General features: G+C 34.6%; 1 protein-coding gene across 5 annotated transcripts in view; it reads left to right on the top strand.

Moving 5' to 3' along the window:
• Window positions 1-19,400, top strand: part of CEP57L1 (centrosomal protein 57 like 1) — a 96,857-nt gene that overhangs the window by 37,351 nt on the left and 40,106 nt on the right. For all 5 annotated transcript variants that reach the window (XR_013339008.1, XR_013339007.1, XR_013339006.1 and 2 more), the window contains exons 2-5: window positions 1,103-1,268; window positions 2,897-3,076; window positions 4,423-4,544; window positions 17,812-17,928. Coding sequence is in view for 2 of the 5 variants with exons in the window: in XM_077779994.1 (XP_077636120.1) it covers window positions 1,103-1,268; window positions 2,897-3,076; window positions 4,423-4,544; window positions 17,812-17,928 (585 nt within the window). In the remaining 3 variants the exon portion in view is untranslated. The remainder of the gene's footprint in view (window positions 1-1,102; window positions 1,269-2,896; window positions 3,077-4,422; window positions 4,545-17,811; window positions 17,929-19,400) is intronic.

Here is a 19,400-nt window from a genome sequence, read left to right on the forward strand (position 1 = left end):
GTCTTCAAGATACATCCTCTATATACTCTCTTCATCTCCATTTTCACCACCCTAACCCAAATGCAGCATCATCTTATACCTGGCTAACTGCAAATGTCCCCAAACTATACGCTGTTTAACATAGCGATTAAGAACCAGGCTTTGGAATTGAACCAGTTAGGTTTACTTCCTGGCTCTGCCACTTACAAGTTATATGAACTTGGGTGTCCTCTCTGTCTCTGTTTCTTCATTTACAAAATGAAGATCCAGTTGTTTTTAAATTTTGAGAATCAGTTTTTCCCTCAGCAATTATGAATAGGCCAGCTGTTTTCCACTGATATGAAGTTCTATTTTTGTCATATATCAAGTTATTATACAGGGTTTGGCCTGTTTCTGGGCTACTGTGTTCTGTTAGTCTATTAATCGCTCCTGATTTTATCGCTGACTTAATTATTTTAGTTTCATGGTTAAGTCTTGATAACTGACAGGACAAGTTCTTCATTTTATTGTTCTTCCAAAATCTTTTGACTATTCTAGGCCTTTTGCCTATTTTCTTGCCTATGAAAGAACTTTGAAATGTAAAAAATGGTATTTCTTTATTTTCTTTTAAAATAAATGTGGTTTTTTTTACCTTTACCACATGAGACACACACTGTTGTCTACTAGATTTAATTCTGTTCCATTCCAGTGCTTCACCTGAAATAGGTTTTCTTTTAAAATAAATATGGCTACCATTTATCAAATATTATTTTGCTCACAGAAAGTACATACTTTCTCTAAGAACCCTAGAGTCACACTGTAGAGAAGTGCTCAGATGATGAAGGGTATATGAACTTACGATCAGCTGAGAAACCAGCAAATTCACACCACTCACTCCAGAGCATATGCTTACTGAAAAATCAGGTAGAATTGTCTATACTATTTATATAGTAAGTAGTCATTTTTCTTTCTTGTATTGCTGAGCTTCTTACAGTTGAATTTGTGATAATTAACTTCATAAAGAAACTCCACAGTATATGATTATGTGTTTATGTTAAGTTTTACCTGAATTTTTGTCTCATCTTTTTGTCATTCAGATAAGAAAGAATGATCCTATACTGTATTATTCCTTTATTCTCTACAGATAATGGATTCTGAATTAATGCATAGTATTGTAGGAAGCTACCTTAAACCTCCAGAAAGAGTGTTTGTTCCATCATTGACCCAGAGTGATGAATCATCCCAGACTTACCGCTCTGTGAACTTAGAAGGTACCTCTCCTAAAATGCTTCATAGTCCAAATAGCCAAGGTAATTCTTTTTCTTTTAATGTTTATTTATTTATTTTGAAAGAGAGAGAGTGTGTGGGGGGGAGGAGCAGAGGAGAGGGAGAGAGAGAATCTCAAGCAGGCTCTGCACTGTCAGTGAGTGCAGAGATGGCACAGGGCTCAGTCCCACAACCGTGAGATCATAAGCTGAGCTGAAATCAACAGTCACACACTTAACAAAAACTGAGCCAGCCAGTGCCCCAAATAGCCAAGATAACGCTAATTTAAAATCTTATTTAAAAGTAGGGAATGGTAATAAATAAAAAATTTTACATGAAAAACATTTTTTGTGATGTTTATTTTTCAGAAAGAGACAGAGTGCCAATGGGTGAGGAGCAGAGAGAGAAAGAGAGATAGAATCTGAAACAGGCTCCAGGCTCTGAGCTGTCAGCACAGAGCCCGATGCGGGGCTCAAGTTCACAGACCCTGAGATAATGACTAACGGTCATGACCTGAGCTGAAGTCAGATGCTTAAATGACTGAGGCACTCAGGCACCCTTAAAATTTTACATTTCTATGTAGAAGATAATATTATGTATTTAATCTTAATAAAACTATTGGTTTTGACTCTGTTGCTTAAAATTTCTATAAACATAGATAAGTTATTTAGTGTTTTTTTTATTTTGGCTTCTTCAGCTATAAGATGAAGATTAACCAACTAGACACATATTACAAATTTATCCTAAAAAATCACTAGGAAAATACTCTGAAGAATAAAAAAAAAGATTTGGAATTCTTCTAAACTAGATGATTAGAATAATAGTTAATTGAGTAAAGTTGGGTCTTATTCAAGGATTAAATCAGAAATTGCCTATTTCCAAAATTATCCTTGAAAATTTTGGGGGGAGTCAGTACATTGTAAGTACATTGTAAGTATTGTAACTTTTAAAATATAAACTTAGGAGAATCTCAGAATTGAATTAGGAAAACATTTATGACTTTAGGCATACTTAGAAAACTGTATAACTCTGAACCTACCTGAATCATGATGATATTAATACAGCTGAATAAAAATCACAGTGATACATGTGTACCACTTAAAATCTTTCAAGCCTGACATGAATCAAACCACTAGGTTACAGTTTTTTTTCTGGTGGAAGAAACTGTGTTCTGACTCCTTTGTTCTGATTATCAATACTATAATCTTAGACAAAAATATAATGTGTTTGTGGTTTAACTAAAACTGAACATACCAAGGGCTGAGAAAAACCTTTAACATTAAATCTGAATTTTTCCATGTTAATTAATAGGCACTACATTTTAATTTTCTTTATCCATACTCAGACTTTTATGCCGCCTAGACTATATCTTTTTTAAGTCTTTTTATTTGAAGATATATATTTTATTGAACTAAATTGTGATTATTAGCTGTCTCAAACCTAGAAAATTACTAAACACAATCACAAATATACTGTTTTTATAAGATATGTTAGAAAAAATTTGTCCCTCTTTAGAGTTTTAGTGGTTTTTTTTTTTTTTTGAGGAATAAAATATATATCACTTGTATGTTTTTCTGGCTTACTAACAAAAATAATACTGTTCACTTTCATATGATACCATGTAAGTGTTCAAAATTTTCATTAAAGAAACAAGCACATTTTTTTTCAACAGCTCTTATTTTAGCCTTAAAAACTCTTCAGGAAAAGATTCATCGTTTAGAGTTGGAGAGAACACAAGCTGAGGACAACCTGAACATTCTTTCCAGAGAAGCAGCACAGTATAAAAAGGCCTTGGAGAAAGAAACAAATGAGAGAAATCTGGCACACCAGGAACTGATAAAGCAGAAAAAAGGTAAGAAAATTCAATAGTTCTCAGAAACAAGGGGTTATCAGAGCTTACAACTTGCAAATAAGCCTAGTCTAACATTTACTCAAATGTCTTTGTTCTTATATACATTGAAACTTTGAGGCCTTGTTCTCAATCTGATACTTTGTATTAAATGGATATAACCTTGAGCTTACATATATTATCCCAGTTCATAAATTACTGAGATTAAAAGAAAAAAATTAAGTTTTTAGACAAATTGTGTTTAGAAATTAGAACATTTTCAGAATACCAACAAAATCTAGTTTTACCCATAATATAATTGAAATACTTTATATTTTCAGTCAACACTAGGTTTTTAAATTTGAAAAAATAAAACAACACTAGTAATTAAACAATATAAAAACCATAAAAATGAATAAAAATTTTTATTAACTTGAAAGATTAATTAGAGGAAATAGACAGGTAAGTAGAGGTTTTTGTGGAAATTATAAAAAGAACATCAGGACATAAGTTTTTGAGTTTTGGAACATAAGTTCCTTAGGGTTGCCTGGGTGGGTCAGTCTATTAAGCACCTAGCCTTAGCTCAGGTCATGATCTTGCGATCCATGAGTTCAAGCCCTGAGTAGGGCTCTGTGCTAACAGGTTGGAGCCTGGAGCCTGCTGCAGATTCTGTGTCTCCTTCTCTTTCTGCCCCTCCCCCACTTGCCTCTGTTTCTCTCAAAAGTAAATATAAAAATTTAAAAAAAAAACCCATAAGTTCTTTATTAATTTTACTTCATAATGTATAGCTTTCTTTTTTCTTATACTATATTCAGCTTCATAAATAAGATTCAAGTTTGTATGTCAACTTATAAAAAGTATGAAGAATTGAGAAAAATTTTTCTGAGGTTATTGGACAAAAGTGGAAGAAAGAGCTACAGAAAGTAAAAAATTAAAGTATTAGAAAGGATTACTTCTTAGGAAATAACTATGTTGTCAGTAGTCAAGAGCAGAGGAAATGGGAATGGTAGAATACATATACTCAAGTTTCCTGAAAGAGAAAAATATCTAGATAAGAAAGAGATGATAAGTCCTCTGTCATTTCCCAGGAACATCTAGGATTTCTATCATCCCACAAGTAAGTCATTGACATCTTACACTTATAGAAATATACCCTGTGGATCTTTAGAGGGAGACAGTGTTAAACTAGTTATATGTACTTAATGAGATATTCACAAAATGTATGTCCATAACTCTTACAGTCAGTACTTAGAACTAAAGAATTCATGAACTTTTAGCTCTTGATTGAATTTATATAATGTATTTCTTGTGATAACCAAACCTGTAATCTGTATGATAATCAACACATTATTACTTTTTCTTTTTCACAGATATCACTATACAGTTAAATTCAGCCCAGTCTCGCTGTACTCTTCTAGAGAAGCAACTGGAATATACAAAGAGAATGGTTCTCAATGTAGAGCGAGAGAAGAATATGATCCTAGAGCAACAGGTGAAGATATTTTCTATATGAATATAATATAATTTAATTATTTAATATATTTTTGGAGAATATTTAATGTCATGGGAATATTGTATTGTAATTTTAAGTAGGATAAAAAGCTGTATTGAGGACATTTCCACTTGTAGTGAAGCTGACTAGGTCACTGGACCAAGCTTTCTTTAGAAGAAAACAAGAAAGACTAGGCAATATATTAAAAAATAAGGAAGGAAGGGAGGCAGGGAAGGGGGAAGAAAAGAAAAAGGGGAAAAAATACATAAAGGCATTGGAGAGTTAATGAAGTGATGAAAAATCACTTTGGATGTGGACTTAAATCCAAAGGGGTTGGCCTCTGGAGAGGTTGGTCTGAGACCCCATCCTTCTTAGGGCATTTCTGATTCCAGAGTTACCAAATAATGCTTTTCAAAGCTATGGGGCTAGAGGAATTGAAGTTAGATTCCAGGGCCTACCAAGAGTAGAAACCCTGATAGATCTATTGTGCTCTGAATGCATTGTGGGGATGAACAAGAAGGAAAACAACCCGGATTAATCTCTCAGAGTAATCTAGAAAATCTTAGTCTTTGAAATTGGTTTTAAGTCATCCTGAATAGCTAATATTCCCAGGGACCTGAAATGATTTCTACAAACATTTCTTTAACACAGTGAAAAACTTTCAATCAAACATAACCAGGCAGAAGGAATTAAGACACTATGAAATTTTCTTTCATTAGTGTTTTATAGTTTCTGGAGTACAGGTCTTTCACCTGTTTGGTTTGGTTTATTCCCAGGTATCTTACTGGGTTTGGTGCAATGGTAATGGGATTAATTCCTTAATTTCTCTTCCTGCTACTTTTTTTTTTGTTTTGTTTACAAATAGTTTATTGTCAAATTAGTTTCCACATAACACTCAGTGCTCATCCCCACAAGTGCCCTCCTCCATGCCCATCCCTCCTCCCCCCCACATCCATCAGTCCTCAGTTTTTGTCAGCATTCAAGAGTCTCTCATGGTTTGCCTCTCTCCCTTTCCCCCACCATTTCCCCCCTTCTTTTCCCCCTTGTTCCTCCGTCAAGTTCCTTCTAATCCTCCTATACATGGAAAGAGCCTAAGTATCCATCAACAGATGAAGGGATCTTCCTGCTACTTCATTATTGATGTATAGAAATGCAACAGATTTCTTTGAATTAGTAATAAAATAGTTGCCAAAAAACAAGAGTCCAGAGCCAGATGGCTTTTCAGGGGAATTCTACCAAACATTTAAAGAACAGTTAAGACCTATTCTTTTGAAGCTGTTCCATAAAGTAGAAATGAAAGGAAAACTTCTAAACTCATTCTGTGAAGCCAGCATTACCTTGATTCCAAAACCAGAGACCCCACTAAAAAGGAGAACTATAGACCAATTTCCCTGATGAACATGGATGCAAAAATCCTCAACAAGATACTAGCCAAATGGATCCAACAATATATTAAAAGAATTATTCAACATGGCCAAGTGGGATTTATACCTGGCATGCAGGGCTGGTTCAATATCCACAAATCAGTCAGTGTGATACATCACATCAATAAAAGAAAGGACAAGAACCATAAGATCCTCTCAATAGACGCAGAGAAAAACATTTGACAAATCTAGCATCCTTTCTTGATAAAAACCCTCAAGAAAGAAAGGATAGAAGGATCATACCTTAAGATCTTAAAACCCATATATGAAAGACCCATCGCTAATATCACCCTCAGTGGGGAAAACTGAGAGCTTTCTCCCTAAGGTCAAGAACAAGACTGGGATGTCCACTCTCACTACTGTTATTCAACATAGTATTGGAAGTCTTAACTTCAGCAGTCATACAACACAAAGAAATAAAAGGCATCTAAATCAGCAAGGAGGAAGTCAAAGTTTTACTCTCCGCAGATGGCATGATACTCTATATGGAAAACCCAAAAGATTCCAGCAGGAAGCTCCTATAACTGATTCATTAATTCAGCAAAGTCACAGGATATAAAATCAGTGCACAGAAATTGGTTGCATTCCTATACACCAATAATGAAGCAATAGAAAGAGAAATCAAACAATCAATTCCATTTACAATTGCACCAAAACCATGAAATACCTAGGAATAAACCTAACCATAGAGGTGAAAAATCCATACACTGAAAACTATAGAAAGCTTATGAAAGAAATTGGTGACACAGAAAAATGGAAAAATATTCCATGCTCCTGGATTGGAAGAACAAATATTGTTAAAATGTTGATACTACCCAAAGCAATTTACATATTCAATGCAATCCCTATCAAAATAACATCAGCCTTCTTCACAAAGCTAGAACAAACAATCCTAAAGTTTGTATGAAACCAGAAAAGACCCCAAACAGCAAAAGCAATCTCAAAGAAGAAAACCAAAGCAGGAGGCATCACAATCCCAGACTTCAGACTATATTACAAAGCTGTAATCATCAAGACAGTATGGTACTGGCACAAAAATAGACACTCAGATCAATGGAACAGAATAGGGAACCCAGAAATGGACCCACAAACATATGGCAAATTAATCTTTGACAAAGCAGGAAAGAATATCCAATGGAGCAAAGACAGTTTTTTCAGCAAATGGTGCTGGGAAAACTGGACAGTGACATGCAGAAAAATGAACCTGGACCACTTTCTTACACCATACACAAAACTAAACTCAAAATGGATGAAAGACCTAAATGTAAGACAGGAAGCCATTAAAATCCTAGAGGAGAAAGCAGGCAAAAACCTCTTCAACCTTGGCCACAGCAACTTCTTACTCAATACGTTGCCGTTGCTGGAGGGAGGCAAAGGAAACAAAAGCAAAATGAACCATTGGAACGTCATCCAGATTAAAATCTTCTGCACAGCAAAGGAAATAATCAGCAAAACTAAAAGGCAACTGACAGAATGAGAGAAGATATTTGCAAATGACATATCAGATAAAGTGTTAGCATCGAAAATCTATAAAAAATTTATCAAACTCAACACCCAAAAAACAAATAATCTAGGGAAGAAATGGACAGAAGACATGCATAGACACTTCTCCAAAGAAGACATCCAGATGTCTAGCAGACACATGAAGAAATAAATGCTCAGCATCACTCATCATCAGAGAAATACAAATCAAAACCATAATGAGATACCACCTCACACCAGTCGGAATGGCTAACATTAACAACTCAGGCAATGACAGTTGTTGGTGTGGATGCAGAGAAAGGAGAACCCTTCTGCACTGCTGTGGGAATGCAAACTGGTACAGCCACTCTGGAAAACAGTATGGAGTTTCCTCAAAAAATTGAAAATAGAACTACCCTATAACCCAGCAATTGCACTACTAGGTATTTATCCAAGGGATACAGAAGTGCTGTTTCAAAGGGGCACATGCACCCCAATGTTTATAGGAGCACTATTGACAATAGCCAGAGTATGGAAAGAGCCCAAATGTCCATTGACCATGAACGAAGATGTGGTGTGTATATATACATATATATACACAATGGAGTATTACTTGACAATCAAAAAGAATGAAATCTTGCCATTTGCAACAATGTAGATGGAACTAGAAGATATTATGCTAAGTGAAGTTAGTCAGAATGACAAATATATGACTTTACTCACATAAGGAACTTTTAAGATACAAAACAGATGAACATAAGGGAAAGGAAGCAAAAATAGTATAAAAACAGGGAGGGGGACACAACATAAGAGACTCTTAAATATAGAGAACAAACAGAGGGTTGCTGGAGGGGTTGTGGGGGGATTGGGCTAAATGGGGAAGGGTCATTAAAGAAAACACTTGTTGGGATGAGGACTAGGTGTTAGGATGAATCAGTGGAATCTACTCCTGAAATCATTGTTACACCATGTGCTAACACACTTGGATGTAAATTTCAAAAATGAGATAAAACCTGAAAAAAAAAAAAAAGAAAATCAACAGATTTCTCTACACATTGATTTTATATCCTGTGACTTCACTGAATTCATTTATCAGTTCTAGCGCTTTTTTGGTGGAGTCTTTTCAGGTTTTCTGTATAAAGTATCATGTCATCTACAAATATTGAAAGTTTTACTTCTTCCATGCTAAAACATTGATGAAAGAAATTGAAGATGACAGAAAGAAATGGAAAAACATTGTTAAAATGTCTATACTACCCAAAGCAATCTATACATTTAATGCAATTTCTATTCAAATACCAACAGCATTTTTCACAGAGCTAGAACAAACAATCCTAAAATGTGTGTGGAACCACAAAAAGACCAAAACTTATTCTTGAAAAGGAAAAGCAAAGCTAGAGGCATCACAATTCTATACTTCAAGTTATATTACAAAGCTGTAGTGATTATAACTGTATGGTGCCGGCACAAAAATAGACACATAGATCAATAGAACAGAAGAGTAAACCCAGAAATGAACCCACAACTATGTGGACAATTAATCTTTGACAAAACAGGAAATATCCAATGGAAAAAAGATAGTCTTTTCAACAAATGGTTTTGGGAGAGCTGGACAGCAACATGCAGAAGAATAAAACTGGACCACTTCCTTACATCATACACAAAAACAATGCAAAATGGATTGAAGATCTAAATGTGAGACAGGAAACCATTAAAATCCTAGAGAAGGGGCGCCTGGGTGGCTTAGTCGGTTAAGCGTCCGACTTTCGCTTAGGTCATGATCCCGCGGTTCGTGGGTTCGAGCCCTGCGTCGGGCTCTGTGCTGACTGCCAGCTCAGAGCCTGGAGCCTGTTTCAGTCTGTGACTCCCTCTCTCTCTGACCCTCCCCTGCTCACGCTGTCTCTCTCTCTCTCTCTCCTAGAAATAAATAAAACATTAAAAAAAAAATTTAAATCCTAGAAAAGAACACAGGCAGTAACCTATTTGACATTGGCTGTAGCAACTTCTTTCTAGGTATATCTCCTAAGGCAGAGGAGACAAAAGCAAAATAAACTATTGAGACTTCATCAAAATAAAAGGCCTCTGCCCAATGAAGGAAACAATCAATAGAACTAAAAGGCAACCTATGGAATGGAGAAGATATTTGCCAATGACATATCTGATAAAGGGTTAGTACCCAAAATATACAAAAAATTCATAAAACACAACACCCCAAAAATGAATAATCCAATTAAAAAAATGGGTAGAAGACCTGAATACACATTTTTTCAGAGGAGACATCCAGATGGCCAATAGACATGTGAAAAGATGCTCAACATCACTGATCATCAGGAATATACAAATCAAAACTACAATGAGATACCACCTCACACCTGTCAGAATGGTTAAAATCAACAGCAACAAGAAACAGGTGTTGGCAAGGATGTGGAGAAAGGGGAGCCCTCTTGTACTGTTGCTGGGAATACAAATTGGTGCAACCATCCTGGAAAATAGTATGGGGTTTCCTCAAAAAGTTAAAAATAGAACTAAGCTGTGATCTAGCAATTGCACTACTAGATATTTAACCAAAGAATACAAAAATACTAATTTTTCAAAGGGGTACATGCACCCTGTATTTATGGCAGCATTGTCTACAATAGCCAAATTATGGAAAAAGTTCAAGTGTCCCTTGACTGAAGAATGGATAAAGAAGATTTGGGTATGTGTGTATGTATATATATAATGAAGTGTTACTTGGCCATAAAAAAGGATGAAATCTTGCCATTTGCAATGACATGGATGGAGCTAGAGCGTATAATGCTAAGCAAAGGAAGTCCGTTAGAGAAAGACAAATACCATATGATTTCACTCATCTGTGGAATTTAAGAAACAAAACAAATGAGTGAAGGTGGGGGGCGGGGGGAGATACAAATCAAGAAACAGACTCTAAACTGTAGAGAACAAACTCATGGTTACCAGAAGGGAAGTGGGTGGAGAGATGGGTCAAGTGGTGAGAATTAAGGAGTGCACTTGTTGTGATGAGTGCTGGGTGTTATATGGAACTGTTGAATCATTATATTGTACATCTGAAACTAATATACTGTATATTAACTAACTGGAATTTAAATAAATTTTACTTAAAGGAAAAAGACACTATGAAAAGAAATAGCATACATAACAGACTATATAGGCACTCTTACAAGTTAGCACCAACTGGATGCTGATTCTAAAAGACAAAAACATAAACTTTAAAATAATTATACTTGCTATAATCAAGGCGATAAAAGATGATTGATAATTTCAGCGAAGCATTGGAAACCATAAAATGACAGAGCAGACTTGAGAAAGAACCAAATAAAACTTATGGAACTGAAAATTATGGTATCTGAAATTTGAACTGAATGGATGGATCCAACAGTAGATTGGAAGAGGTAATCAGTGAATGGGAAGGCAAAGTCATCCAGATCAGCAAAGAGACAAAATGAGAGTAAATTCAGAAAATAAATTAAGAGGCATAAGTTCTTGAAAGTTAAACTTATGTGTAACTGGAATTCCAAAAGGAAATGAGAGAGAATGGGACATAAGCAGTATTTGAAGAAATAGTGACTGAGGATTTTCCAAAAAGGGATTTAAAAAAAATCACACCACAGATTCAAGAAAACCAAATCTATAAAACCAAATCAGGAATAACAAAAAGAAATATATACCTAGATACCTCATAATGAATAATAAGACAAGCATAAAATCTTAAAAGCTGCTGGGGGAAAAAGATTACATACGTTCAAAGGGACAATTAAAGTGACCTCTGACTTATCAAATGAAAGTACTGAATTCAGACAATGGACTGATATAGTTAAGTATTAAAAAGAAAATACCTGCCAACCTACTATCCTAAACCTGGGGGAAATATCCTTTAGAAATAAAGATGAGATAAAGACATTTAAAGGCTAACAGAGACTGAAATCATCTGTTACCAAGAGATCCATTCTAAAGGAACCACTAACAGACATTCAGACAGAAAGATAATTATCTGAGATGAAAGGTCAGAGATGCAGGAAAGAAAGAGCAACGAAAATGGTGTGTATGTGGGGCGCCTGGGTGGCTTAGTCGGTTAAGCGTCCGACTTTCGCTTGGGTCATGATCTCGCAGTTCGTGGGTTCGAGCCCCGCGTCGGGCTCTGTGCTGACTGCCAGCTCGGAGCCTGGAGCCTGATTCAGTCTGTGACTCCCTCTCTCTCTCTGACTCTCCNAAGCAACGAAAATGGTGTGTATGTGTGAATAAATCTAAATGAATAGTGTATAAAAGCAATTATAATGTTTTATGTGGCTTAAAGTTATATAAAGGATTAAAATTGAGAACAATAGTTTATAAATTAGGCAGGGGTAAAATGTAGTTTAAAGTGTTGTAAGGTTTGGGGCACCTGCCTGGCTCAGTGGGAAGAGTATGCAACTCTTGATCTCAGGACTGAGGTCGAGCCCTATGTTGGGTGTAGAGATCACTTAAAAACAAATTTAAAATAATGTTAAGTGTATAAGGCTTTTGCATTGTTATGGAATGGTTAGCAGTACCAGTCAATACTGGATTTTCATGGGTAAAGTATTTAAGAGATTTTTCAAGGAACTATAGAAGTTGACTCCACAATTTATATTAAAAAGCAAAGGTCCAAGAATAGCCAAACTATTTTGAAGAATGTGAGGTCTTGCTTTACTATATATTGAAACACATTGCAATGCTATCAAAATTAACATAGCTATATGGATAGACAACCAGAATAAAGGAATAGAATACACTCAGGAATAGACTCACTTACACGGAAATTATATACAACAAGGGTGCCGTTGCAGATCAGTGGAGAAAATATAGACTGCAATAAATGGTTTTTGGAAAATTGATTAGCTATGTGAGAAAAAAATGAAATTGGAGCCCAGCCTTACATTATTCACAAAAATCAATTCCAGATGGATTTAAGATTTACATGTAAAAGGGAAAACTTTGTAATTTTTAGAAGCAGAACAATGTCTTGATGACTTTGGAGTGGAGAAGGATTTCTTAAATAAGACAAAAAAGTAACAAAACAGTAGAAAAATGGGCTCAGTTATAAAGAGGCATTTTGTAGGAAAAAAGAAATCACAAATGGTCATACATTTATGAAAGAGTTCTCATTCGCATTAGTAACTAGGAAAATGCAAATTGAAAGCCCAACAAGATACTGCTTCACATCCACCAGATTCGAAAAAATGTAAAAGTGACAATTCTGAGTTGTGTAAATAAGGTACAACAACCAGAAGAACAATCACTTTGTGAAGTTCAGTTATTTTATCTTATAAAATAACCTTGAAATTCTTATCATAGCTAAATATTGTTGATCAGTGACTTTTAACAGTTTTTTAAATGTTTTTGAGGTATAATTTATATATGAAATGCACAGATCTTAGGTGTAGTGTTTAGTGATTATTGATAAGTATATAATCCACAGTCCTATTAGATAATAGAAATTCATATCTCTGTCAAGATATTTCCTGCTTTCTCCTCACTTCCCAACAAGGCAACTACTGTGCTGATTTATTTTGCCTTAGAGTTTTTGCCTGTCTTAGAATTTCATATAATTGGATCATAGGAAATATACTCTCTTGTTTAGCATAAAGTTTTTTAGATTAGTCCATGTTGTTGCCTGTATCAATAGTTTTTTATTGCTTATAGAATTTTATTACATAGATATGCCATGATTTGTTGATTTGTTTTTCTTTTGATTGACATCTGGCTTGTTTTCTGTTTTGGGATATGATGAATAAAGCTACTGTGAGCAAATCTTTTGTGGATGTATGTTTTATTTCTTTGGGGTAAATATCTAGTAATGAAGTTGTGCCACAGAGTAGGTGCATGTTTAACTTTATAAGAAACTTCTAAACTGTTTTCCAAAATATCTTCTTTAGAAGTTATTAGTTTGCATTTTTCTCTGACCCATCTGAAATTAATTTTTGTATGGTGAGAGAAAATGTTGAAGGTTACATTTCTTTCTATGTGGATGTCTACTTGTTCCAGCACCACTCATTACAAGACTTTACTTTCTCCCATTGAATTGTTTTGGCACCTTTGTCTACAGTTGATTGGCTGTATAGATAAAGTCTGTTTCTGGGACCCTGTATACCATGTAGCTTTATAATAAGTCTTGTGATGTCAAATAATGTGAATCTTCTAACTTTGTTCTTTTTGAAGATTGTTGTGGTTATTATAGATCTTTTGCACTTCTATATGCATTTTATGATCAATCTGGCATTTTCTAAAAAATAAGTCTCCTAGATTTTGACTATGCTCTTGTTAAATCTGGAGATCATTTGTTTTTTTTGTTTTTTTTTCTTTTTTTAAATGTTTTACTTATTTCTAGGAGAGAGAGAGACAGCGTGAGCAGGGGAGGGTCAGAGAGAGAGGGAGTCACAGACTGAAACAGGCTCCAGGCTCTGAGCTGGCAGTCAGCACAGAGCCCGACGCGGGGCTCGAACCCACGAACCGCGAGATCATGACCTAAGCGAAAGTCGGACGCTTAACCGACTAAGCCACCCAGGCGCCCCAAATCTGGAGATCATTTGGAGGAAAATTGACGTCTCAAAAATATCTAATCTTTCAAATCCATGAACATAGTATAATTCTCCATTTAGTTCAGTCTTTCTCTTCATGGTTTGTAGTTTTTAATGAGAGGTCTTACACAACTTTTGTTAAATTTATCTCTAAGAATTTAATGTTTTCTTAATGCTATTATGAACTGTATAATTTTTCCCTCACTTTTCTATTACTAGAAGAATTGATATTTGTGTGACTTTATATCCTGTAGTCTTGTTAATTTGTTTATTCTAGTAGTTTTCAACTTTTTAGGGATTTTCAGTATACACAGTCATGCCATCTGTGAATAAAGACAATTTTCTTCTTTTCCAATTATTATGGCTTTTATTTCTTTTTTCCACCTTACTGCACTGGTTGTTACAGCTAATACACTTTTAAGTAGAAGTGGTAAGGACTGTTGTCCTTGCTTTGTTTCTGATCTTTGCATTTTATAATGCAAAAGATGCCAGTCTCTCACTATTAATTATAATCTTATCTATAGGCTATTCATATCTCTCCCATATCAAGTTGTGGAAATTACCTTCTATTCTTAGTTTGCCAGAAGTTTTTATCATGAGTGAATATTGAATCTTGTTAATTGCTTTTTCTGCACCTGACAAAAGGGGCACATGATTTTTCTCTTTTATTCTGTTAATATGGTAAGTTACATTGTTTGATTTTCAAACATTAATGGATGTCGCATTCTTGGTGTGGACACCAAGTGATTTTGATGTATTATTTTTTTTCTACATTCTACATGTCTACACTCTACATAGCTTGATTCAGTTTGCTAAAATTTTGCTTAAGTATTTTTTGACTATGTCTGTGAAGGATCTTTGTAATTTTCTCATAATGTCTGTGTAGTTCTGGTGTCATGGTTTTGTTGGCCATAAAATTACTTGGAAAGATCCCTTCTTCTGTTTTCTGAATGACCCTATGTAAGACTAGTGTTATTTATTCCTTAAATGTTTGATAGATTCAAATTTGATAGAAGTGGTCTGGAACTAGAGTATTCTTTGTGGACAGTTTTTAAATTATGAATTCAATGTATTAACAGATATAGGGCTACTTAGATTTTCTGTTTCTTTTTGTGTCTTTAGACATGTCCCTTCTTTCATTTCTGATATTGCTAATTTATTATGTTGCTCTTTTAAAAATTATCAGTCTACCTATCACTTCTCTAAATTTTATTGATTTTTTTTCAAAAAGGCAACTTTTTTTTTGGAGAAAGCATTTTTTTTCATTTCTTTTTTTTCCTTTTCTTAAAATTAAATTCCAGTTAGTTAACATACAGTGTAGTATTGGTTTCAAGAATATAATTTAATGATTCATCACTTACATATAACAGGAAGTGCTCATCCCAGCAAGCATCCTCCTTATTTAGCCCATCCTCCCCTCCAGCAACCTTCAGTTTGTCCTGTGTATTTAAGCATCTCTAGTGGTTTGCCTAACCCCTCTGTTTTTATCTTCTTTTTTCTTCTCTCCCCCTACATCTGTTTCAAAAAAAACTTTTTTTATTTTTAATTTTTTTGGTTTATTTTCTACTTAATTGATTTCTATTTTATTATTTCCTTCCCTATTGATTTAAAACTTTTATTCTTTTAAATGTTGCATTTTATGGTGAAAGCTATTGAGTTCCCTCTAAACTGCTTTACTTATGTCCCACAGAGTTTGATGTTTTGCTGTTTTTTTTTTAATTTGAGAGAGCATGAGCCAGGGAGAGGGGGTAGAGTAGCGGGTGGGGAGAGAGAAGGAGAATCTTAAGCAGGCTCAGCATGGAAACTGATACAGCGCTTGATCCCTCAACTCTGGAATCATGACCTGAGCCGAGTAGAACACTCAACCGATTGAGCCACCCAGGCACCCCAGATGTTTTGTATTTTTGTTGTCATTCAGCCAAAAAAATGTTTTCTAACTTCTCTAGTGATTTCTTTTTAAATTTTATTGACTTCTCTTCCTTCTGGTACTTCTCTTTTAAGTAGCTGCTGTACAGGTTAAGGTATGTGTTCTTAACTAAACCAATCAGCCATGAATTAGTATTAAAACATTTCAGTATAATGAACAATCCTTACTACAGTGTGCTTCCACTTGTCCCCTTTGTGCTACAGTTTTCATACATTTTATTTCTGCATATTATAAAACTCATAATACATCATTATTATTTTTGCTTTAAGAAAGGTTGTCCTTTAAAGAAAACTTAAAGAAACAAGATGAAATATGTATCTATTCACATCTTTACCATTTTAGTGTTTTTTATTTCTTTGTATAGATTTGGTTTTATGTCTGGTGTCATTTCCTTCCGTTCAAAGTACTTCCTTTAAAAGTATGCTGAGAATTCTCTTTTAGCGTATGTTTTTCTGGAAAAGTCCTTACTTCACTATTTTTGGTGAAGGATATTTTCACAGGATATAAAATTCTAGTTGACAGCTTTTGTTCTCTCAACACATTAAAGATGTCTCAATTGTCTTCTAAATTTCATAGTTTCTAATGATAATTCTTATCTTTTTTCCTCTGTGCATAATGAATCATCATTTCTCAGATAGCTTTTAAGGTTTTCCTTTTATCACTGATTTTCAACAATTTGATAATGATGTGCCCAAATATGGTTTTATTCATACTTACTCTGCTTCAGTTTTTTAATTTATTATTATTATTCTCAAATCTGTCTATTAATATTTTTCATCAAATTTGGAAAATTTGGGGGGCGCCTGGGTGGCTAAGTCAGTTAAGCATCCAACTTTGGTTCAGGTCATTATCTCGCAGTCTGTGAGTTCAAAGCCCTGCATCAGGCTCTGTGCTAACAGCTTAGAGCCTGGACCCTGCTTCAGATTCTGTATCTCCCTCTCTTTCTGCCCCTCCCCATCTCATGCTCAATCTCTCTGTCTCTCTCTCTCTCAAAAATAAATAAACATTTAAAAAAATGGAAACATTTTAGCCATTATCCTTCAAATAATTATTTTTGTCTGAATAATTCTTCTCTCCTCTCCCTCTGTAATGCCAATTGAATATTAGACCACTGGTCACTGAAACTGTTTATTGATTGTTTCAGTTTTTTGTTTTTAAATGTATTTTATTCTTTTTTGTGTTTTCGGTTTTTTTTTTATTTTTGAGAAAGAGAGACAGAATGTGAACAGGTGAGGGGCAGAGAGAGGGAGACACAGAATTAGAAGCAGGCTTGAACCCACAAGTCGTGAGATCATGACCTGAGCTGAATGGACGCTTAGCCGACTGAGCCACCCAGGCACCCCCATACTTTATTCTTCAGAGCAGTATTGTTTATAGAAATTTGAGCAGATAGTATAGAAAGTTCTCATATACCCCTGCCTCCTCACAGTTGCCCCTATTTTTAGTACCTTCATTAGTGTGGTAATAAATAACCATTACAAAACAATGTATACATGTGAAAATATATGCATAACTTTCCTTTTCTCCAGTTTCTCTATATGCTTTATTTCTCTGATAGCTGCTTTTCTGTGTTATAATTAAAAGATAAATCAATATGTGGGTTTGGTCACCTTACAAATAACAGTATATTTAATATATGGTTCACTGATGATGTTTTCCTTACTAGAAATGTTATATAAATATACATAGAAGCGTTTGTTTTGCTGATAGCTCATTTTTTGGGTATATTATGTTCTTTAAAAGTTTTTTTTTTGTTTTTTATTTGCAAGCACATGAAGTATGTACGTGTATATACATGTTTCTTGTGACAGATTTATTGTGCTTTAATTCTCAGAAGTTGTATTATTCTTGAGCCCTTGGTATTACTTGCCAAATTCAGGTTTTGTTTTTATCCTTTCCAGGCCCAGCTTCAAAGGGAAAAAGAACAAGATCATATGAAGCTGCAAGCAAAACTTGAAAAGCTTGATGTCTTAGAAAAAGAATGTTTTAAACTTACAACAACTCAGAAAACTGCTGAGGTAAGTTGCCACTTATTCCTTTGAAGTGATGATGCCAGGAATAAATCTTTAGTTTTAAGCATTATTGGCCCTATATGTGAATATACAGTAAATCTGATTTATAAAACTTCTTTAACAGCTCTTAGAAATCCAGATATGATTTTCTGCCTGTGGAGATAAAAAGTTAATGCTTCTGTCATGGCATGAATGAGCCTGCCTTTTTGATGTAAAATTGTAATTTTGGCTTCTTCTAAAATGGTACAACATTTTCATTAGTCAGGTAATTTGCCTAAAGGATATTGAAAAGATTGATTTTCACCACTTGCAGTTAAGTCTATCCTATATGCCATCCAGAAATGCCCTCTCCTTTTCCCAACTAAATTTTCTTCATTTCATAGGACCTTCTTCATGTCCTCTTCCTCTATGGAGTCTTTCTTGAGTTCTCCAGTGCTCAGGAGAGCATTGAAATGCTCTTTGAAACAGTACTATATTCATACTCTGAACCATACCATGGATATAAGATGAAATACATATATATATGTATGAGTGTGTATATGGTGTGAGTCAAATTATATTCATGTTTTGTTGTTTAATTGTTTCATATAACTTTTGTTTCCTTACATACAGTTTAAGCTGTTAAATAACAAGGAACATACCTTATGCTTTTTTTTCATTTTTTAAAAATTTAGGTATAATTGAAAAAAACATTATATTAGTTTCAGGTATACAATGTAATTATCACCACAATAAGTCTAGTTAACATCCATTACCATACATTGTTTTCCTTTTTTTTAAAAGGTTTTATTTAAACTTCAGTTAATTAACATACAGTGTAATATTAGTTTCAGGTATGCAATATAGTGATTCTGCAGTTCTATATATCAGCTGGTGCTTGTCACAACAAATGTATTCCTTAATCCCTATCACCTATTTAACCCATCCCTCCATTGATCTCTCTTCCAGTAACCATCATTTTGTTCTCTATACTTAAGAGTCTATTTTTTTTTAATTTTTAAAGTTTATTTATTTATTTTTTAGAGAGAGTGTGTGCTAGCAGGGGAGAGAGGCAGAGGGAGAGAGAGAAAGAAAATCTAGCAGGCTCTATGCCCAGGTTGGATCCTATCATGGGGCTCAATCCCACAACCCTGGGATCACAACCTGAGCCAAAATCAAGAGTCAGGTGCTCAACCAACTGAGCCACCTAGGCTCCCCAAGAGCCTATTTTTTACNAACTGAGCCACCCAGGCACCCGTTTTATTTCTTCAGTTCCACATATGAGTGAAATCATATGGTATTTGTCTTTCTCTAACTGACTTTTTTCACTTAGCATTATAACTCTCTAGCTCTGTCCACATTATTGCAAATGGCAAGATTTCATTCTTTTTTTATAGTTGAGTAAAATTCCTTTGTGTGTGTGTGTGTGTGTGTATACAAATACCACATCTTTATCCATTAATCAGTCATGGACACTTTGGACTGTTTCCATAATTTGG

The sequence above is a fragment of the Crocuta crocuta genome, unplaced genomic scaffold (genome assembly GCF_008692635.1).
Source record: "Crocuta crocuta isolate KB4526 unplaced genomic scaffold, BGI_CrCroc_1.0 scaffold147, whole genome shotgun sequence".
Classification (NCBI taxonomy): Eukaryota; Metazoa; Chordata; class Mammalia; order Carnivora; family Hyaenidae; genus Crocuta; species Crocuta crocuta.